This window comes from Zosterops lateralis (genome assembly GCF_965231275.1).
Source record: "Zosterops lateralis genome assembly, chromosome: 18".
Classification (NCBI taxonomy): domain Eukaryota; kingdom Metazoa; phylum Chordata; class Aves; order Passeriformes; family Zosteropidae; genus Zosterops; species Zosterops lateralis.
The window spans coordinates 12,275,111-12,297,979 of NC_139778.1; the positions used below are offsets into that span (position 1 = coordinate 12,275,111).

Here is a 22,869-nt window from a genome sequence, read left to right on the forward strand (position 1 = left end):
ACAATTTAAAACCAGCTGGTCACCTAGCCACTTTAAGCTTGTTAGTCTTCTAAGTTACAAGTAATTTAGACCACTGTCTCTATCAAACTCAGTAAAAAACAGTCCCACTCTTGCTCTGACATATTTTCACTGTGGGACACTGTTTGGAACCAGTGTTTTAAAGCACAATAGTCTGACAGCCTGACAAGTGATCCACTCAAATACCAGCTGGGGAGGAAGTTAACCAACCTAATACCAAAAGAATAATTTACCTACAATATCAAAGAATTAATGATAAAGTAGCTACTTCCAAGCCCTTAAGTAAACCAAATAAACACCCCCCACCCCCATCTTTCTCCCACCACCAGAAATCTTCCTTTAAGGTCATTATGTAACTTTAATAAGATAAAAGTTAGCCTGGAATCAATAATGACTAAATTAAGATGTCTAAAAAGATAGGAGATGCCAGAAACAGGAAGGGAATTCTGCAAATCACTTCCTTTTCCCTGGTATTTGCACCAGCTTAAGCCTTGTATGTGAGCAGGGGCTAAAGAACAGTGACCTTATCTGGACTACAGGCCAAACCTCAACCTTTTTTTAGCCTACAAGAAATCCACTTCTAACTACCAGCTTCTAAGTGAAAAAAAGGTAACTGAGAAAAAGCCACCTTTATTATCAGAAGACTGACACTTGCTCCTCAGAAGGCTGCCCTCATTCAGGGAACTAACTTTAGGGTCTACAGCAAAGAGAGACTGAAAGTTGCTCTCTTTTAACATCATTATTATCCAAAGTCATTCTAGTGAGCAGCAAGAATCAGATATAGAAAACACATCCTACATACAGGCAAGACTTTCTGGCCCTCACTAACCACAGCAAATGCCTGGAATCAATCAACTCATTTGCTTTTGGAGACTTCTAATTCTTCTTGTAACAGCACAACAGCTGCAGAACAATAATTTCTTTAAAGTTGGTTTTGTCCTTTTTTCTCAGTAAGGATGATTTCCCATGCTTTCCTTTGGCTTCCCCAAATATCAGAAGAAACTCAATAGTTACCAGTGTGCCTGAGACTGACCTCTGAGAGTTTATAGTCTTTACCCAGACCTTCCTCATATTCATTGTGAGACTTTGCCCGCATCAGTGTCACGTTCCCATGATACTTGGAGTCTGGTATATACTTGTCAGCAGCCTTCAGCTTATGGTAAAATGAAGTAGCAGCAAAGCTGAGTGCTTCACGATTGATGTTTGTATGAACCTCAGTTATTAGGCCTACAGCAGCATTCACACGAGCTTCCAGATTTTTCAGGGGCAGAAGAACCTCCAGCAGCTGGAAATATTAACATTTTTTTTTTCACATTAGTCTCGACAGCTGGATCCATCCCCATTAAACAAAAAGACATACACGCTCTTGTGCAATATCAAGACATATAGACCTTGAAAATAAGAAACAGTACCTTATTGTATTCAGTGCTTGTAAATTGCTGAACAAAGGCACACAATGCTTCAGTCTCTAGTGCAGCTTCATTTCCTTGGGTCAGTTTGGCTCTGTAGCTCTGGAAGAGACAAGAATACAATGTGAACATGAGAGGGATGTGCCTGATGTTAGAAGTCAGATAAGAACAACTACAGAACCAAAGGTGCGAACTGGGAAAAAAAGGATGGGGGCTAATCCCTTCAGGACAGATTAGAAAGCAAATCTACAGGTGGCAATTACCAAGAGCCTAGTACTCTCTCAAGTACAATGAAAATGAAAGGGAAGCCTGAAGCAAGGTTTCCTCGCATCATTACAAGAGGATCTTGACTTGCAGGCACCAGAATCTTCCAGAAGACATACTAATATGATTTATCATAGCAAGAGCAACATTTGTGCCTGAACTCTTGCCATTTAATGAAGACCACCTCTCATGCGCTTCTACCCTTCAGCCATCTCTAAGCATCCACTGTCTACAGCTGTCTTCCAAAATCCCTCTGAATAAAAGCCTGCCAGCTTTTCAGATTGCTCATATCTATAACTGTTAGCTTCGAGTGAAACAAGCCCTGATGAGAGAGCATGGTTCCCAGAAAGAAGATTCTCTTTGTCCCCCTTACCTGGGTATATGCTGCCACAAAGGAATGAGACCCATCAAAGAGGAATAAACTGTTGAGTGCATGGGAAGCATTTTGTTGTGCTTGCAGCTGGGAGCACATTTCAAAGGCTACGCAGGCACCAAAAGAGTATCCAGCAATGCGGTAAGGTCCTTCAGGCTGTATCTGCTTTATGCAACCAATGTAATAGGCTGCCAGGCTTTGGATGCTGTCCAAAGGAGCGGCTGGAACATAGAAGTGAGTTAGAAAGACTGGTGAAAAGACACTGGCAGAGACAAATATGTTTTCATGCACTCAGAAATAATCATGTTGGAAACATCCAGGTTACTTTGCAGTTAAATTACTAAACTATGGTTAACAACTTGCACTTAGGACAAGTAATAGTAATATTCCTGCTTTCCAAGGACAGGTTCAACAGGATGCTTTGAGTTTTGCATACATACACTCCTCAATTTAATCTATTATTCCTCTTGATACCAGGGGTGTTTGACGTGACCTTCTGCAGACTAATAGGCCTGATACTTGTTCCTTCAAGTTTAATAGTCTAGAAACAAAGTCCTCTCTAAAATCAACCACAGTTCAGAATGTTATGTTTGCAAATTCAAAACGCTAAAGAACTGAAATACCTTTTGTGCACTGGAGCCCATAGCAGGGCATGTGAAGTCTGGAAGCCAGAGTGTGGAAAACTGCAATGGATCCTTCAATGGGGTGAACAAGGAAAAGAGGGCGCTCCGTGCTCTGAACATCATTGAGACGGGTGATTGTTGGCCCTTCTGGGTTCACCAGTAAGCTGTTCAAATCTATTTTTGGAGTTTTGCCTGGGCCTGCCTTCGCCAGTGGGGATGACTTCAGTTCTTTGAAGGAAAGCACATGAGAAAAACCCAATTAGCTTCAGGGTCAGTCTTGGTCATGAAGCCACAATCCTAAAGGACAACCTCAGGCCTGCCCTAGATTAGCCTGTTGCCTCACTACATCATCAGGTGATAGACACAGGGATCTTCCTACTGTCAGTTGCTCTGCAGCAACTGCATATGCTTTTAGCTTCCTGTAAGCGTGACTTGACATTGTTTTTCCCTAGACAAGTAAAAGGTCTCAAATTTCATCCCACACACAGCTGCATAAGAGTACTCATGCATGCAGCTGCTAGCCAAGCAAGAAAGCAGCTTTCACACTTGCCTTGCTCGTAACACCCTGCCCCCAGAAATGATGGGCCTGTCCTGTATAGTGGTCAATACACTTCTGTGACATGTCTGTCACTTAAAAGCTATTAAATTATAACTTTATTTCATGAACTGATAGAGGTTTGTGTCACTAGAGATGAAAGTAATGGATTGAGACCTTAACTATTTGGACTCAAGTGACTGATAGCAACCCTAATCCAGATACTCTACCCTCTGTGCCGGATTTTGAAGAAAGCTCCCGCAGTTTGTTGATCGTAAGGAGTCGGATTTCTCTCATGGTCATAACGATGTCATAGTCTCTCTCCAGTGTCTGACGCACCTCCACTCCCATCAAGGAATCCAAGCCCAAGTCAGCCAAAGAACTCTCAGCATTCAGACTACTCACATCACGGACCCCTAAGAACAAAAGAGCATACTAGCAAAAGGACAATTTCTTTTCAGCCCTAGGCCTTTCTAGCAGCCTTCTCCACTTTCTTCTTTCTCGTAAAATCCTAATAAACTGCTGCTGCAGAATTACAGTTTACCTTCCAGGATCATCTAATACTTTCATAAGTCACCTCTTCTACAACCCCCACCTTGTCATACAGGATCTAGTATTTAAAGTACATATTAAATGTGCATGAATTTATGACAGTGGATACATCAGTCTTAACTAAATACCTGTGAATATTTTCACATCAGCTCTAGACCAATCAGAACAGTCAATCAGCTAGACAGATTCCACACACTGGAGGCTCTAATTGAAACTGCCATCCTCAACCTAATGCAACTAGTCCTCAGCTACAACGACAGGAGTTATCAGTGTCAGTGATGGTTGACTGCAACACTTGATGTCTATGACACTGGAGGAGGAGGGATATGTTTAGGATTCGTTTGCCTTTTCCCCTTCAATTTGCACACTGTTCAATCTCTCACCCTTGCCTTACCCATAAAAGGCCTCTCATAAATATAATATCTGCATCTACAGCTCTTTGTCCCCTCCTCCACCTTGTGCTATCCCATGTTGCCACCCTTCTCACTATTAGCCTTCATTACTAGCTCCTCCCTTTGTCGCTTTCATACTGTCTCCTTCAAACTAACCCTAGAGCTGCTGCAGTTTCCCGGACCCTGTTCTATCTCTTCTAAAAGCCACGTCTGCTCTGAGAGATCAGATTTGCTGTCAGTGAGTTGCACACAACTCCTTAAGTAACACTCTGGAGACTGTCTTTCATTTTTCTACCTTTTTTGGTAGAAAACAAAGTATCAATAGACAGTTCTGTCTGCAAAAGAAACAACTGAAGTGGACAGTAGTAGATAGAATTGACAGCGATTATTCACTACCAACACAAAAATAAGACACAATGGTAAAACAAAGCAGATTCAAGACAGAAGGACGTGGCACTTGTAATGCACAGTTAAACTATGGCTACTAGATGTTCACATGGGATGACAGACAGAGCTGGTAAGTGAATACACTACCAGTTAAGCAATAAGTAGAGAAATAGAGAAAAGTTACTTTTTGTGGCATGGGGACATAGCAAGGTGAATGCTTGAAAGCTGAAATAGTACTCAGAAAGTTAGTTATGTACATGCTGTCCCAAAATTTTGCTCTTGGGGGCTGCTCCTGTGATTCTCCGTTGGAGAAAGATATTAGTTCACTCTAAATAAAACCCAAGACACTAGAGTATATATGTGTATCTATGTAAACACAGTAACAGTAAAACTCATACAAGAAACAGTCATTATTTGAGAGAAAGAGCAGTGTAAAGGGCAAAAAAAAAGCCAAACAATCTCACAACAGCAACACTGACACACCACGAGCTCAGGAAGAGATGCTGAACAGAGCACCTACAGCAGCACCACTGCTTTCCAAAAGTAATGAGAGAGTAGGCACTGACCAGTAGTGCTTGAATGGCAGCACTTACCCAGGATGTGAGCAACAGCTTCTACAAGATCCCGCTGACTACCTCCTTCAGCTTTTGCTGAGACCTTCTCTGCTAGGACAAAACTGGACATGACAGGATGAGGTTGATTCAGGAAGACATCGAGCACCTCCAGGCATGAGCTCATTTGCTGGGGAAGTGTTCCCCCCACCACAATGTCTTTGTTTCCCATTGTCTTCATCAAGATACCCACATCACCAATGGCTCCCCACTGGATTGCCAGGCCTGGAGAAGAAATTAGAAAAACACACTAAGCAGCTAACTAAAGCATATGGCAGCAACAGGAGTGAATTAATAAAAAAGGGACTTAATAACGAGCTATACTAAGGCCTGCATTTCCTTTGTACTGTTAAATGGTCAGTATTCATTCAGACATGAATGACTCAGAGTAACATATAGGAACAGAAAACAGCCTTCAACATATTTTATCACTCCAGATAAGTGCACAGGTTTCTGTGAGCTGGTCCTCATCTGGATGTTTGGCAAGATAGTTTATACTGTCCAACGAGTAAACTCATCTCACCTGGGAGTCCATCATGACGTCGCTGCTCACAGATACGTTCCATGGTAGAATTGGCAAAGCCATAATTACTTTGCCCAGCATTTCCTCTTCCACAGCTTACAGAGGAGAACGCAACAAAATAGTCCAGGTCTGGGCACTTCTTACGAGTCACCCTTGGAGCAGAGCAGGAGAGAGAAACCCCATCAGAAAAACCTGCTAACTGTATTACTGTTGAAGGCTAGTGCAAGTCTAAAACAACTAAGTTTGATCGGTTCCATGACTTTAGAAGCAGTTCTTATTTGTCCCTTCTACAGACACTTACCAATCCAAGTGAATGGTGCCTGAATACTTTGGCTTGTTGACTTCTGAGAATAATTCTGGGGTCTGATTTTCAATCATGCCATCTCTAAGGACCTGTGGGGGGTGGGGAGAGGGAGTAAAAAAAGAAGTGTAGTTTCAGTATCTCCAATTTCTCTGTTTAAATATGCCACATGGCTTGAGATATGAGAGGATATAGCTACACAATGTATTTTTGCAACTTTGCAGTACAGACATATCCTGAATATCCCAAAATATGACAAAATGGCTTTTGCCAAGTCTGGTTTTTTCAGTATTTTTTTCTGCATTGACACTGCAGAAATACTGGCAAGTTCTACATGCGATTTTTCTTGTCCATAGGAGTCTAGGGCAACATTTGTCTTACCACAGATCTGAACTCGCTTGGTGAATACTGTTGCTTCTCAGGTCAAGGGAATAGACCCATAAGCCTTTGGTCACCAGGCAAGACCAAAGCATAGTGTCCTTTGAAACTTAACTAAAATTTTATGAAGCCTGACTGCCTTTAGGAAAAAAGTCACATGAATGGATGTGGCCTCTTTCAAGTCCTGAGCATTTCTGTCACTTACCACAGCCAAATTAAAGATGCCTCCAACTGGTCCAAGCTTCAGAGCTTCTTCTATCAATCGCTGTGTTCCTTCTAGTGTTCCAATATCACTGGTAGATACCAACACTTTGACTCCCAGTGCCTTCCACTCTTCAACACGTTTAGCCTGGTAGCCTAGAAAAAATAAAGGTGGACAGGTCCTGGGATGAAGCATCCCAACCATAAGGCTTTGGTTTAAGCTGCTCCTTTATGCTTTTATGACTAGATAGGGATAGAATAGCTAAATAATTCATGATTCGACTACAAGATAAAAATTGGACAAAACTTGAACAGTAGCTAGAAATCATTTGAATTTCAGAAATTCTAAATAGATGAAGTGGAGAACAGCACTAGGAGAACCTAAGGGTTATGATAGTGGTGGGAAGAAGAAAGGAAAAAATACAACTGTGAAGAGAAATAAACAAAAATTTGGGTACTGAGATTGGGAAAATTGGCTAGATTAGAGCAAAGCAACAGATCATAGTTGCACAGCCAGAACCTGAGAAGTAGTATTTGATATATGTGTTTGTACACACAAGTGGTGTGATTATGAACTTGCCAAAAGAAAGAAGAAACCCGTAGAGACAGAAGCTGTGTTATGACTGAATTTCTATGAGGAAATACTGAAGAGTATCACTGATAAATCTCAGTGCTGCCATCGTAATCAAACTAATGCCTTAAATCTGAGTAAAAATGCTTATGGATGCTATGAGATAGTAAGGTCCGTATTTAGAGATGAGCTAAGGAGAAAGAGTGAGCATCCACAGATGTAACTTGAGGGACAAAGTATCTTTAATGAGGAGCTTTTAGGCCCTTCCTTGTGGCATGTGATCCAACATGCTACAGCCAGTGGACAACTCAGTGAGGTAGCCAGACTTTAAAGAGGGCATAAAGATAAAAGAAAGGCTACAGAAAAAAACCCTGTAAAAGAGAGAAAAAGGGTTGATAGAATTAGGAAGCATAAAAGGGGGAAAGTAGTAGTTGAAAAAAAGGGTCAAGCTAAAAGATAGTTCCTCCTTTACAATAAAGGAGACAACAGCTTGAAGTGAGATAATACAGGAAAGGAAAGAGATCAAGATAATCATTTGTCACCAATACGACACTTAAAAATGGGAGAAATTAAAAACTGAGGTCTGTTTAAAGGTAGTTGTGTTCCCTGTTCCCTTACAATTTTTGCTTACCAGTTCGTATACCAGAACGAGACGTCAGTATAAGTTTCTGTGCTCCTCTCTCAACTAGCCACTGTGCCAACTCCAGCCCAAATCCTCCTAGGCCTCCTGTGATGATGTAAGACTTGGTAGGTGGACAGGAGGTTCGGGAGATTGCGGAGATTTTAACTGGTTCAGACTTTCTTACAGGATATTCCTTTTCCTCATCTTGGACCTTCACCCACAAACAAAACAACCAACCAACCAACAACCAGAAACAACACACACACACAGAGACAAAAAAATGTAGTTACTATCAGATAATCAGATACATGATGTATCTCTTTTTATGCTATGCTCCTCCAGTCAATGGGAAAGAACCTCGTAGAATCAGTGCCAGACTTGACAGTTATAATTGTGACAGTGTCAGCAGTAAAAACTGACCCTGTGCTGCCCTACCCATAGAACTTCAACTCCAAATGGATCGAAATATCCAACAGTCACCAAGGACAGCCAGATGCATCAGAAAATCAAAATCATTATCACATTACCTTGATCATAACTTTGCCAATATGTTTTCCTTGCGCCATGAATCTGAAGGCAGCTTCTACTTCTTCTTTGTCGAAGACTGTACTCTTCAGAGGCTTTACTACACCATCTCTTATGCCTTTCTTCAACAACTCTGATACTATTTCCCACTCTTGGTTTCCCTCATCGAATATTGAATCTAGTAGGATCCCATGAAATGCCACATTCTTGAGGAAGAGAGACATTCCTAGAAAAAGCAACCTGGTTATGACCTGATGCTGCTGATTTCAAAACAGAGCCTATCCTCTGCTTCAGAAACATTTCTGGGCAGGTCACAAGAGTAAAGCAGTCAGATGCTTGAATTCTACATTTTCCAAACTCATTCTTGCATATAGTCTCCAATACGTAACATCATGTTCTCTTACAAGCAGACCAGTTTCACAGAAACTCCACTCCAAAAATTTGTGTTTTGAGAGGACAAGCTCTATCACAGTCAGTCCGATATTAAAAAGGACTTTTTTTTTGGTCTAGTGACAGCTGAGATGGGGAGCTAGAATCCTACATACATCATGTCTATCTCCACAGGAGCCCCCTCCTCACAGCAAGGTTTTCCAGCATGATAGGATCTTTCGAAATTTAATTAAAATATGGAAGCAGGCTGTCGACTCTGTATGTTATCATTCTACAACAGGAGAACATTGCTGTAATTTTTCATTAACACATCACCTTGTAACATTCAAATTTTTTTCCCATGCAAGAGAAATCAGGGTTATCTTGCCCTGTTCCTTCAGAACTGGTAGATGCTGTTATCTGCCTTGAGGGACAAGAGGCTTTTGCAGAGGTGTCTGGATAGACTGGAACACTGGACAATCATCAGTGCTATAAAATTTAACAAATGCCAGTTGTGCACCTGAGACCAAGTAAACCAGACACAAGCATAAATTTTAGGGAGGCTGGACAGTTGTCATGCAGAAAAGGACCTGGGGCTGCTGGGCAGCAGCTAAAACCTAATGAAAGGTGTTTTCCCATCTTACCAAGACCACTGTTGTTGGATAGATCAAATTTGCCAATTTCCAAGAAGCGCCCATGTCGAGCAAGACAACGCAAACTGGCTTGGAGCTTCTCTTCCGCCAAGGAATTTAACACGAGGTTGACACCTGCAATGAAAGGAGAAGCACCTACTTAACTCTGCTGAGAGCCTAACCCGGTCTTCTAGTGATTCATACTGTCCTTAGAATGCTCAACTGCATGCTAAATGTGGCTTAGCTGACAAAAAAGGAAAATTGTTTCTTGAACTTCACCTTTTCCGTTGGTAACTCGAAGTATGTGTTGCTCAAAGGTAGTATCTCTGGAGCTGGCAAAGCTATTGGCATCTAGCTGTGGGAATCTTGCTTGGAGGTACTTCCGTTTCTCAGTGGAACCTGGAAGTAAGGAGAAAACGGGTTGAAAGATGTCACTAATTTCCTTTTTTTGATGAAACAGCCCATTTTCTGCTGCACATCTTTCCACCAAGGACTGCAAGTCTGAGAAGCTCTCACCAAGCCTTTAGTCTCTCAAGATGTCACGCTTTAGGACAAAGGCAGTCTGGTTGCTACTGCTCATAAATGAGACAGAGCAAGGACCAGAAACAGATCAGAGCCTTTGAATGGACAGGCATTGGATTCATATTACTAAATTTAAAATGAGGAAGCCATAATCTTTTTCCATACTTTTGATTATATAGTGTACAGAGACAGACAAATTTGACTGTGCTGTGGAATTTTCAAGCACATAGTCAGCAGCTGTATTTGCCATCTAACCTGTTCTAAGCCTGAAAACTAGATCAAAGCTACAGCAGATCATATGGGGGGGGGAATAAGCATATACCTAAATACGTATATATGCTTATAGATGTGTACACATGCTTCCCCTATTTATTATCTACAATCTATTTCTCTCCACGACTTTGGGCCCTCAGTACTCACCTACAGTAGCAAAGACACGGCAGCCCATGCTCAGGGCGATGGCAATGGCTGCTTGACCCACACCTCCTGAGCCAGAGTGAATAAGGACACTCTCGCCCTTTTTCATACCACCTCGAACCACCAAAGCATAATAAGCAGTGGCATACACCACAGGCACTGAAGCTGCTTCTTCTAGAGTCCTAAGGAGCAAAGTGAAAGAGGTATCTTTAGCCTTGGGAAAGACTGTCAGGAAAGATTCTCCTGACTAAATGTGTCTTCCTGCAACGGAAAGGTTCTGTTGCTGAGACAAATAAAGTGTAAGTGGTTGTCAATCATACAGCAGACTACCAGAGGTGCCAAGCAGAGCCAAGTTTCATCATTCTGCAGAAATATTTCAGTAACTAACCAGTAACATGACCACTGATATCCCAGTGTATACTGAAACACGTGAAGCTAAGAGCCCCAAAAAAGATGAGAAACTTGTGCAAGCCACTGTACAAAAACTAGTGCTGAACCCCCACAGTGAATCCTACAGTTGTTTGGGACACTATAGCTCTGTTAATATTTCCCAGAGGGGAATCTATCCATTATGCAGCACTCAGGTTTGATCAGGGCTGTCATCAGCCTCAGACAGGAAGGCAAATCTTAACCAGAAAACAGAAGTTAACATACCAATTTTTAGGCACCTCCCACAGAAACCTCTTCTCACAGTCTACCACTGTGGCTAATCCCTTTGCTGGCAGCAATCCCATCACTCTTCTTCCAGCCGCGTCCCGTCCTGAGAACTCCATGCCCAGCATGCATTGCTGCAAAGCCCAGTTACCTGAAAGAACATTAACACCTTTTACAAAAACAAAAATCTCTTCTAGAATTCCTTTACTGCAGCAGCAGTCCCTGAAAGTCTAAACCCCAGAGACAGGAAGAGTGTTGGGATCTGGCTGTTCTGTACACAGTTTGTAAGTTGCCATAGTTAATAGTCCAACTCCAACAGTAGCTGAAAAGGCCTTGGTCTCATTAAATCTGAAGCATTTATCCTTGATGATATTGCTTTAGTTTGCAGTTTTCATCTGAGAAATTTCATGAAAACATCTTGTTTCAGAGGCAATTCTGTCCCTCAGAAAAAGAGTAATACATAAACTAGAAAGGATGATCACTGCAAAAATACACTGTGAAATATTAATTTTGCTAAGTCACATTTTAGGCAGACACTTATGTTGCTCACAAAATCATGGCATGGTTTGTGTTGGAAGGGACCTTAAAGATCATCTACTTCTAGCCTTCTGCCATGGGTAGGGGCACCTTCCATTATGCCAGGTTGTTCAGTCATGAAGTGGAACCCAGACTTACTCAAATCACTGAATTTTTACATGTTCTACACCCTCTCTTTTAAATACATATTTTAAAACCATTGCATAGAGATTACATCAATTCTTAACTCGCTGTGAAGCAAGATAATACCACCTCCATTTTGTAAACAGGTAATCACTTCATTGTGCATTTTTCTTCCCTGAAATCCAAGCATATCCAACAGCATGGCAGCAAGAAACTTCAACATTCTCACCTTGGTAGTTACCATGCCCATCTCTGGAACCTCCCTTGACTTGTTTTACCTCATGCTTGGTATCTATGCAATGCTTCAAGCAGCATTTCTCAGAGAAATTGTTAATTGTCCCATATAAAAAAAAAAATGGAACTGTAACTGGCAGTAGAACTTGGGAACTTCCTTCTCAAAAGCATGCTTTCTGCCATACCAGCATGCAATCTAGCCAGTGCTAAACTAGCAATCAAGAGATTCATTCTAGAACAACAATACATAAATACAATTCCATCCAGTGTAACTTAAACTCACCAGGGATAGCATCTGGAGAAAGCTTCCCTGTAGCCAGCATAATGTCACGGAAGTTGAGAGATGCATAATAGACTTTGCAGAGTAAAATGTTGGGATCAGTGGTTTGGAAGTGCCGAAGCGGGGAGACAATCCAGCGAAGAGATGAGAGATCTCCACGAGTTAGCACATTTACATAGGCATATTCTGTCAGCTCCTGAGGTTGTGCTGCAGAAGAAGGAACAGTAACAACTTAATACATATTAACAAAGGTACATGATTTCCAAAGTGAGTAAATTCCTCGTGCAATTTCTAACTCCTCCTCCATTTGCTATCCAGAGAGCCCTTTCTTGCTTTGCAATACTACTGATGCCCTAAACAGCCTATCCCTTCCTCCTAGCACCACAGAGTGCCACTGTTCACTTTGAGCTGGAGCAGAAGAATTCAAAATTGTTCATTAAAAATAGTAATAAAAGGTAACTATAGGAACAATAACTACACATTTTCTATTCAAAGTTCATTCAGATTCAAGGCTTTGCAAGCAATCCTCAGCTCCCAAAGGCTGTACCTTGCTGCAGTGTGAGATGCCTGAAGGAGCCCCACTTCCCATCACGATACACATTCATCACCAGGTCCTTCTGAACCATCTTCTGCATCTCCAGGGAAGAAAGACTCGTGGGTGGGACAGCAGATGAAGGGTTCAAGTTGGAAATGAACACACACCTAAAGACAAGAGTTGTCATTTTGTTTGTTTTGCTACAGACCTGAGAAGAAGCTAACACATATCTCATCTCCCAAATGTGACTCAAGGGCATGCTCACATACCTGATTCGGTGGCCTTCTGCTTCAAGGCGAAGGCAGTTCACCATTCCCAAAATTCCTGAGTTTGCACAATTGGTGGCAGTCAACCACACAGGCTTCTCTGATGGGTCAGCCAAGATCTCCTGCAGGACAAACACCAAACTGTGGGTTTTACTAGGAACCACAAAGAAAATAGCCCTCATATCCTCGGGATAGATTAATAACTTCTACTTTATTAAAAGTAACTGAACACACACACACATTCTTCTTTTAACATTCCTAAATATCTCATTTAGAAAGTATAATGATTATCAGAAATTCAGATGCCTAGGACACAGGAATTCTCACCTTTAAGGATTCGACCCACTTATAGTTTGTTTCATCTACTGGCAGAAAAACGGGTGTTTTGGTAGGAGCTTGCCGACGGCACAGGAAAATAACTGAGCCAAAGAATGACTTCTTCATGGCAACAAGATTCAATGAAGCTTTGCTGAATAAGTCCTCCCACTCTGCCTGTCAAATCAGCAAAGCAACAAATTAACAGCAAAGTCAAAAGTCAATTTTTCTTGCTTTTTCTTGGAAACTTGCTCTGTTATTGTCTCAGTGCAAATACATGTTTGATTAACATAACAGTGTTTTATCCAAATCTAAACTGCTCCTTCTCCCCTAAAGGATCTTCCAAAAGTGGGAGTTCAAGTATCTCAAAGTCCTGGTAAGGGAACCAGTCTTAGGAACACACTAGCAGGTGTGCAAAAAACCTGAGCAGTGACCGTATCGTCAGATTCCACAGGGTATTTCAATGTGTCTACCCTATGTCACATAAGCCCTGTTTGCACAGAGATGGGGAGAAGCACCCATATTTCTAAGTTACACTGAAAAGCAACACAGCACATGATTTTAACGATAAAGGAATTGTCCTGGCCAGTGTTTTCATACAGGTTAGGCAGATATACAAAAGATAGTGAATAATTTTCAGTGCATTAAGAAAGGCTTTCCCAACTGAACCTACAGTTCACTTTCTCAACTTAATATGTAGTAATTTGCAAGTCCTCTCTTCTGAAGAAGTGTTTATTAGATATTTCTGCAGAAAGTTTCAATGGAAAGGCATGCAAGTGACACCTACTATACATTCATCAGGGCATTTGCAAGCAGCAGACTCAGACTATCCATGGTGAAAGTATCTGTTCTTCCAGGAGGCTTACCTGGCTTAGGAAGCTGTGCTTCTGCTGCAGATCTGGGCTTGTAAGGAAACTGACAATTTCTCCAAGAGTTTCTCCCTTAAGAAGAGTGTGTAGCAAAACAAACCCTCCTTCTTTCACAGCAGCTGCCAAATTAGAGAGTATTTCAGTGGTATTCACTAAAACACTTGTTGAACAGTTGTATACCACCAGGTCAGCATTGGTGAGATTTCCAGAGGGAGGGCTAGATGGATCCCACTGCTTAGAGTCAACACCAGAATCTTGTAGCTCTTTTTCAATAGCTGAAAGGTTTTCCAGGACACAGTCAGTGGCAATGTAGTCCACCTGCAACAGGGGCTGAGCATTCAAAATGCTTTTCACACGAGAGAACAGTTGTCCATTTCCTGCATTAGCCTGTGGGAAAAAAAAAGGGGAAGGAAAAGGAGAAAACCACATCAAAACATGAGGGATATCTGGAATGATAACCCACACAATAGCAATATGTAATCAGGTTACTAGAAGGCCTAGAAACACTAGCTACAGCCCCATCCCAGGCTTCCAACTAACCTCTATTATCTTCATCCTATGACTGATCATGTTCTCCAATGCCACATCCAGGCAAGTCCTCAATTCTGCAGAATCCAGCAATCCACTGAGAAGAGGGTCATTTTGGAAGTGCATTTTCTCTCGAGTCACAACTTGCTGCAGCTCAGAATGGAGGTTTCCATTCAGTTCCAGACGGCAGATCTCAGCGAGGATATGCTGAAGGCCCTTCTGTGTGGATGAGGACTCTGTAGCAGCCACTGCAGTTTCTAGTCCAGGGATCACTAATTTGACCCCATGCACTGCCACCTTAGACTGCAACTTCTGGATCAGACCTATGGAATATAAGGGGAAATGAAGGGAAGAGTCAAGATTTTCCAAGAATTCTTTTCCAATTTGCCTCCATTTGCTACACCAGCTGATCAGCACCACATACATTAGCCCAGCCACACAGAGACAGTGCAGCCTCTCTACATTCACATGATTATGTACTGCACAGTAGTTGCCCCAAACAAGTAGGCAAAACCCCCACAGTTACCTGTGGTAAGATTGACTGAAAGAGGGCAGCTAACAGAAAACTTCTGATTGATTTAGGGAGCTGTGGAGGAAAATTTTATGTTTCTGCAGATACAAAGATGTTAAAATGCCTTTTTGCTTTATAAACTGATGAGAAGTAGTTCATCCTGACTGAGGATAAGGAACCGGATTACAAAAAATAAAATATTCCCACATAGCCTAGAAAAAGAACCCTATGGGGGCAGTATTTGGATGCTGCAGGGGAAAACTAAGAGCGGGGGGGGGGAAGGGAAATCTTTAAAATCTATTGCCAAATCTAAGGATATGCATGAAGACACTTTACCAACATAGAATGAAAAAAAATTACTGTCTCAAGATGAAGCAAAATTCACCACTAGAGTAATTTTTTTTTTAATGTAACTTTTTTCTCTTTGATGAAAAGGCACTTAAAGTGATTAGTTTAGTGGATGTCTCCCCATCCAAAACCACTGTATTTAGCTACAAGTTTCACAACAGACTGAACTGCTCCTATTCTACTCTTGTAGCAAGCAATTGTTTTGATGTGTTCCTCATTAAATCATTTTCCCTGTTTGGATATGTGCCCACAATCAAATGGCAACAAGGATGTCATCTTGCCTATCTTGGCAGTTCACACGGAAAAACAAAACGAGGTTAAAAACTCATTTAAGTAAGCTCTCCTGTCTGTGTCTAAAGTAACTAGGTGGGTTTTTCCTTAAAGATGATTTCTGCCTCTCTGCTTGCAGAAGGGGTCGTGCCATCTGACACCATATCTGACTGTTATAGAAGGATAAATGTTCTTCATGGCTTTTTACACTTTCCCACATTCTAGAGATCTCAGTCAGAAATAGTTTTTAGCTTCTAGCAATCGTACACAGAACCCTTGCTGAAGTCTTCTACAGAGACCAACACTTAATATCTTGGATGTTCTGGAGTATGAACAGCTTCTCTCAGACACTTCTCTCAGCCTGGAAGAGTCTCCTAGTATGACAAGAAAACAATCCCACTCTACCTTTGCAGTAGTCCAGATAGGCATGAAGATGGGCACTGGAAGACAAACAGCTACTCTCAGTGTAGGGCACAAAGCAGAATTTTTCCAGGGTGGGAGGTATCTGTTCCTGTTGTCGTCGTGGTGCCACAGAGGCATGAAGACCACTGATCTGAACACCTCCCGATTTAAGGCTATCAAGGCAGTGGTCCACAAAAACATCCAAAGCTGAAAGTCAGGAAGAAAATGTAAGTTTGAAAACAAAAAAATATTTTGTTCAAGGTGATCTGATGAACAGTGCAGTGTCAGGCTCTTACACAGAGAGGTTACGGAGCTGCAAAATAGCTTGGAGACTAAGAGGCCCCCCCCAAAATCCATCCTACTACTTCAGAATTCACACATTCACCCAGTAGTCAAAGCAACCAGCAAAAGTTCAAGCATGAGAGACATTACCTTCCACATTGTCCTGGTATTGGCACACATGCTCTTTATGCAGCACTGGATCAATGCAGACTGAGCGAATCCTTGTGGGTAAGCGCAGACTGCGGCCAGGCTCAGGTAAGATCAGGACATGTAGCAGTGTGTCAAGGAATGTCACCCAGTTCCCATTCCACAGAACTTTCCCTGCACTTCCTGCAGAAGAGGAAGGGAAAGCCTCACTATTTCATCATTCATCAGATGCTAGAATGTCACTGCTTATTAAACGCCAAGTTTGGTGTATGTACCCCGCTTCCCCTGTAAACTCCACCAGACAGTTATACATTGGAGAGAACAGCTTTCCCAAAGCTCTATTAGAACTCCTAGTTGCTCTCTCTTATCACGCAATGTATAGTTACCTCACAAGGCACAGTCAGCTGAACTGTTAATACAAATGGAATTAAAAGATCAAATAGTCATCATTACAATATCCAGGCTCATTGTGCTTCATTTGACAGGTAACTCACCTTCACTGTTGCACTCTAGAACACCCTGGAAAGTTGGTCCATAATTATATCCACGCAGGTGCAGCTCTTGATAAATATCTTCTTTCAAGAGCCCGGGCTTTGAGCTCCTGTCTACTTGAGTCCGAAAACCATCTGGCTGGTTAGAGAAATTCTTCTCAGCAGTGTTTTCTAGGAGGGAAATCTTCCCTGAAGGGCACAGTAACAAGAATAACAATCATTACCAATGTTTATAAATAATGGATTTTTACTAAGACCGTATATACACACTTACACTTCCTTCACTTACCACTCACAGCCAGATTCCCATTTCCTGAGACCTCAAACATGTGGGACACAGGCATGAGTCTTACTTCCAGCTGTACTGCTCCTACAAGAAACATTAAGGAAGACAGGACTGTGAGGTCATTTGTTTCTACCATCGTTAAGCAGAACTTCTTTCACTATCTCTAGACTCACTGCTCACAACGCATAGTAAAAAATGATCATAATGTATACTTCTTGACTATATGAACCCATTCCTTTGCTGCATTCTTCTTTATAGTCTCTCTCCTGCATTTTTCCTCACTTTTCCCATGCATTCCTTCCCTCCCACTCCCTCCATCTTCACTACACAGTTGTGCAGTTATACCAGCGCTCCTCACTCACCCTTTTTGGGAATGATAGTTGCCTGATGAATTGTGACATCTTCAAACGTAACAGCCATTTCGTCCATGGCCATGCCAAGAGATCGTGCCAGTGTTCGCCAAGCCAGCACTAGGTACCCAGTTGCTGGGTACAAAACTCTGCCATCAATGCAGTGACCAATCAAGTAGTGGTCAGGAGACTCAGGGCTCACATCTGTCAAAGAACAAAAAGCAGAATAAAAATAATAAAAACACTCTATTAGAGATGTTTTTACCCCTCAATATCTACAAGAGGTGCTAGTTTCCCCAACTATCCTGCCTGACAATATGCAGCTCTTAAAGTTACTCTTAGTCTAAAGCAACAGAGGTTCCTGGTTAGTTCATGTTCTCTCATCCCATTTCAGAAACAGATACAGGTATTTTTCATTCCAAACCAAACATTTAAGCTTCAGAGGATGGCTTCCAGGATGTTGTTTTGAGTATTCTTTTCTTAGTTTTACAAAAAGAAACACACAGGTAAAGCAGGAGAGTGACAAACAAATAATAAATGCCAAACCAGCAACACACCAATATTGTAGACTGAAGCAGATGCAGAGCCTTTGGAACCTGCTGGAAAGTCTTCAGCTTTTGGAACATCCCAGTCCTGACTGTGGTCCCATTTGATGTGTGGAGAAATAAGAGGTGTTCCCACAGGGACAGGGTATTTCACAGATGGGAACAAGTTATTTCCAGTAACATTTATCCTAGAAAGACAAAAATTATCAAGAGAGTGGGGGAAGGGATGGGAAGAAAAAGTAAGGAAAAAAAATTGGTTATAATACTTAAGAGGTCAGGCAGTAATTGGTCTTGGACTCCATGTCTGAGATGTACCATGAACATTTACTGCAGCCAATTTTGTAATTAACATTCTGTAAGATGCAAAGTTTATTTGCAGAAGCTAGTTCCAGGTTCCTAGGCCTTTAAAATGGGACCTGTCTTTAGAAGGCACCTTCCCCACCCAAGCAATCTCTAACCCACAGGAACACTTCACAAGTGAGCATGCTAAGTATGTAAAGCACAAGTGTACATCCCATTTGTTCAAGGTTTCTTGAAGGAGTAGTTAAATCCACGTGAAGACATGCATATTAGAGAAGAGACCTGAATTCCCTTCTGTTATCCCACTCACCCTCCTCCCCTAGTCGCCTTACCCAGTTAAATGAATCTTTCCAATCTGTGTTAGGAAGAACTCCAAATTATTTTTTTGGTCTTTCTTCATCAAAGGTAGAATGGTGCAAGCTGGCTTCAAAGTTCTCTTCAGGATAGCCTGGTCAAGCAGAATCCATAAATCACTGGTGGAAGGCATTACTACTCTGCCTCAGTGTTTGTCTATAGGTCTCAAACCATTTATGTATCTATGCCAGGAGTTCTGTGCTAGCTGCTGGCACATACATCACTTTAACAGGGAAGAGTTCCCTTCCAGCAACCCAAGCTACTGCACATCTGGTAAAGCAGAACCTACAGAATATTAATGTAACTCTGCCAAAACACAAATATCCCTTTCCCAAGCAGACTGTAAACTGAAATCAAAACCTGCACTTGAAGAACTGCAAAATCACATTCTCGTGCCTCCCACTTGCACACACCCAGCACCTTCTAGTCTGAAGTATCCTAGAGCATTTTTCAAGCAAAGCTATTAGACCAAAAAACTCAGCCTTGAACACCTGACTCAATTTTTATCTTCTCTTCAATTTGATCCCATGGTCTTTACATGAGAAATGAAAGGAATGGAATAGAAAATCAGAACACTCTCAAACTCAGACGATGAAGTCATAGTCACTTGCATTAGAGTCCAAAATAGTTCAATGGTTTCAACATGAGGGATATAGTCTCTTTATCGAGAAAAATATCTGCCCATTTTAAAAACTGTACTCTTGATTGTCCCTTCAAGTCACTTTCAAAGCATAAGACTAACATGATGTAGTAAAAATACACAGGATTGAAACTCAGAAGCACTGTATAACTATGTATCTTGACTCATGAGTAACTACTACTCTTCCTAAGACTTCTCCTCTTGCCTGCCACTGATCAAATAAAAGAGACTTAAGACTTGAGACTTAAGGGACAGAGACAACACCCTACCACTGATCCTGAGGACCAAGTATTTCCCAATGCACCTCATGTTCTGCGTTCTCTACTATGGAGCTAATTCCACAAGAATCAGTTTTTATAGGGTGGGGAGAAAGGAGTAATGATCTGATCTCATTAGGGAAAGGAGTTTAAAAGGAAAGCAAGCTGCTGTGGTCTCAAACTTGGTCTAGGAGAAGAGTGGAAAAAACCACTGCCATCCACCACCTTTTAAGACAAAACCACAATCCAAATTCAGTGTACAGAGAGTAATGGATTTTTTTCATAGAGAAGGCCTGTTAAGTCTTTGCATGTCTCACTGTATCATAATTTTTGCACACACTCTCCATTAGATCCAAATAACAAAATGCTTTCCTTAGTCACTATGCATTTCAGAAAGCCAGCTATCAGTTATCTGAAGTGCATGGGAACAAATAACAGCAGAAATGTGAATGTCTGGTTGAGGAAATGGTAGTGTGTTAGGGATTTTTTTATTTTTGATATTAACATACACCACCCCCTAAAAAACCACAAAGAGAAACAAAAAAACAAACATTAAAACTGGAAAAGCGTGGAAGTACTGAAGGAAGCAAATGTTCTTAGAAGTAGCAGGGGGGAAAAAGCTGCAGTCTTCCCTAGTCCTCAACTCAGACCCTCTAACTCCTTGAAACAGCATGATACTATCAATATAGTGTCATACTAAAACAATCAAGCACAATACCTGTAAAAGAGCATGTGGAGCAATCTCTACTACAACAGCATTCTCTGGAATATGCTGCAGACCTTCGTGGAAGAGCACTGGATTCACCAGATTGTTCACATGGTACTCTGCAGAGGAATTCTTTGCCAGATCACTTTGCCACTGAGATTCAGGGATAGATGTACTGATCCATCGTGCTGAGCGAGGTTTAGGGCGTGGAATGACCTACAGACAGTCAAGAAAGAAGGACAGGAGAAAGAATTACAACTCACAGAGAACAATATAATAGACAAAAGAAAGCAGCTCATCTTTTTGTGGGTCATTTCTCCCAGGTTGATTGCTGAGGACATCGTTCTGCTCGAGGCCACGTGATTTCAAACATTAGATCTCACAGAGGTCTACATGCTCCTCAAGAGATTTTCTCTTCCTTCTGAAGAAAGGAGTCCCCCTAAGCTCAACATAGCCTATAGTCAACCTAGGTGCTGGAGCATAAGCCATGCAAGCCATGGTTTGGCAGTATTACCTTTTTCAGTGCACTGAGCAGTGTTGGTGCAATAGATGCCATGTAATGGGAGTGAAACGCAACGCCAGCACTGCGCACCTCCTTTGCGAACACACCATCTTGCTTCAGTTTGGCCACAAACTCACTCACAGAGGCCTAAGAAGAAGAATGCAAATTAACAAAATACTTGGGATCTGTACAAGCCACTCTAGTCCCTCCATACCCTTCATCAGTTGCCATTTAAGGGGTGCCACAGCAGGGATGAGGTTATTGCCCTTCTCAGTCTTGTAATTTATCATCCTCTATGCCCATGGATATAAGAGAACATTTTATTACTAGCTTACTGAGGCACTAATATCACTTCCTCTCACCTACTATTTGAGCGTGTAAGTTTATACAAAGTATAATGTCCACTCCACCACTTCAATCCAGCTCCCCTTTGCAAACAGCTGAACTCTAAGTAAGCTTTATGCTTTCTCAAACCTGAACTTCACAGGTCTCACTCACAATCCCCAGTATGCACTGTATCGGTTCCATGCTTACCAGAGGCCCCGAAACAGTGACAGTGTCCTCAGAGTTGTGACAGGCTGGTACCACATTTGGAGGACAGCGCTGTTTACATTCTTCCCATGTCAGGCCTGCAGAAGGAAGACCACAGGACATCGAAAGTGTTTCTAGCAATGAGCCTCATAAGAGGAGGAATCTGAACTGCACAGTCACTGTGCTCAATTCAGCTCTTTGCAAAATTGGGAAGTACTTGCAAAAGACTGACCGGTATCTCCCCCTCCCCTCCAAAGCAATTCTGCAAAAGCTAATATTTACCCTAAAGCTTTAATATGACATTTAATACAGTTATGCTGAACAGAAGGCCAAATCTTTGGACCACCCCATTAATAAAGGAGGTGGGGGTAACCCCCACACTTTCAAAGAACCTACAGAATTGGTTGTTTAGTCTCAATTAGTTTCTAGGAGTCAAGCCCACTTGTTCTCTCCACTGTTCTAGCCTGGATTGCTGAGAGACACAAAATAGCCACAGAAATCAGTAACTCTATTGGCATGCTAGGTTAACATATGAAATATCTGTTCACACATTACAGAGATAAAAGTCATAGAAAGAACCTGAACTCAACATCTGATTATCAAAAACATACTAAATGCAGCTTTCAAAGTTGTATGATAAGAGTGTAATTTATTTAATCTGAAGGGGAAAAAAAGCTAAATTAGGCAGGTAGTCCTTTGTAGCATTACTTAAATTAAGAAATTTGAGATTATAACAAGTGATCTAGTCCAATATACTGCATTATACCTGCAACAGCTTTTCTCCCAAGTGTTTCAGGTTTTAATTGACTACTGTGTCCAATAAGAAATAGAAGAACAACAGTGCTACCAATAATAATTTTACTTTTAAACACGTACATTACTATAAAGCAACACCACAAAGCAAAACTCCTGGATCCAAAATTTTACCCAACAGTAGGCAAGAGTATGACTTGCACAAACACAAAGCAAAGCTTGTTCAGGAAAAAGCTTATTCCTAAGTGCTATTAGGCCATAGTAAATTCCACTAGCCAGTGGCCCACTACACCATAGTGGCTTACTGTTTTCACATCTCATTACTCTTACAGACAATCAGAAGTCTCCGTTCAAAGAAAATTACAAAAAAAGACCAAAACCCCAAAAAATATACACATCTGTGTATGCATGATATGTATCCATCAAGAGGCAAAAAACTCAGCGTTTTACATTTTCACCTTGTTTCAAGGTGGTTATTTATCAGGCCTGTCACTGGTTACCTGACAATAAATCCCTTCATTTCCACTTAAATTACCAAAATCCTGATGTATTCCTGGGCAGAGATCACTGCCATTGTATCCACTTAAATATGTAAGTTCCTGTTTTTAAATATGTACATTTCCCTGTT

At 41.5% G+C, this 22,869-nt stretch overlaps 1 protein-coding gene across 1 annotated transcript in view; it reads right to left on the reverse strand.

The window, feature by feature from the left end:
• Positions 1–22,869, reverse strand: part of FASN (fatty acid synthase) — a 40,544-nt gene that overhangs the window by 1,804 nt on the left and 15,871 nt on the right. The window contains exons 12-42 of the mRNA XM_083874472.1: positions 21,492–21,586; positions 20,970–21,104; positions 20,468–20,671; positions 18,831–18,946; positions 18,211–18,386; positions 17,666–17,857; positions 17,307–17,387; positions 17,021–17,206; positions 16,530–16,709; positions 16,101–16,304; positions 14,579–14,889; positions 14,036–14,425; positions 13,182–13,346; positions 12,858–12,976; positions 12,601–12,755; positions 12,057–12,260; positions 10,880–11,030; positions 10,229–10,407; positions 9,566–9,685; positions 9,299–9,421; positions 8,288–8,511; positions 7,770–7,971; positions 6,572–6,723; positions 5,989–6,080; positions 5,688–5,839; positions 5,147–5,389; positions 3,453–3,638; positions 2,688–2,915; positions 2,065–2,285; positions 1,431–1,529; positions 1,052–1,303 (exon numbers count right to left, since the gene is read on the reverse strand). Of these exons, the coding sequence (XP_083730598.1) occupies positions 1,052–1,303; positions 1,431–1,529; positions 2,065–2,285; positions 2,688–2,915; positions 3,453–3,638; positions 5,147–5,389; positions 5,688–5,839; positions 5,989–6,080; positions 6,572–6,723; positions 7,770–7,971; positions 8,288–8,511; positions 9,299–9,421; positions 9,566–9,685; positions 10,229–10,407; positions 10,880–11,030; positions 12,057–12,260; positions 12,601–12,755; positions 12,858–12,976; positions 13,182–13,346; positions 14,036–14,425; positions 14,579–14,889; positions 16,101–16,304; positions 16,530–16,709; positions 17,021–17,206; positions 17,307–17,387; positions 17,666–17,857; positions 18,211–18,386; positions 18,831–18,946; positions 20,468–20,671; positions 20,970–21,104; positions 21,492–21,586 (5,537 nt within the window). The remainder of the gene's footprint in view (positions 1–1,051; positions 1,304–1,430; positions 1,530–2,064; positions 2,286–2,687; positions 2,916–3,452; positions 3,639–5,146; positions 5,390–5,687; positions 5,840–5,988; positions 6,081–6,571; positions 6,724–7,769; positions 7,972–8,287; positions 8,512–9,298; positions 9,422–9,565; positions 9,686–10,228; positions 10,408–10,879; positions 11,031–12,056; positions 12,261–12,600; positions 12,756–12,857; positions 12,977–13,181; positions 13,347–14,035; positions 14,426–14,578; positions 14,890–16,100; positions 16,305–16,529; positions 16,710–17,020; positions 17,207–17,306; positions 17,388–17,665; positions 17,858–18,210; positions 18,387–18,830; positions 18,947–20,467; positions 20,672–20,969; positions 21,105–21,491; positions 21,587–22,869) is intronic.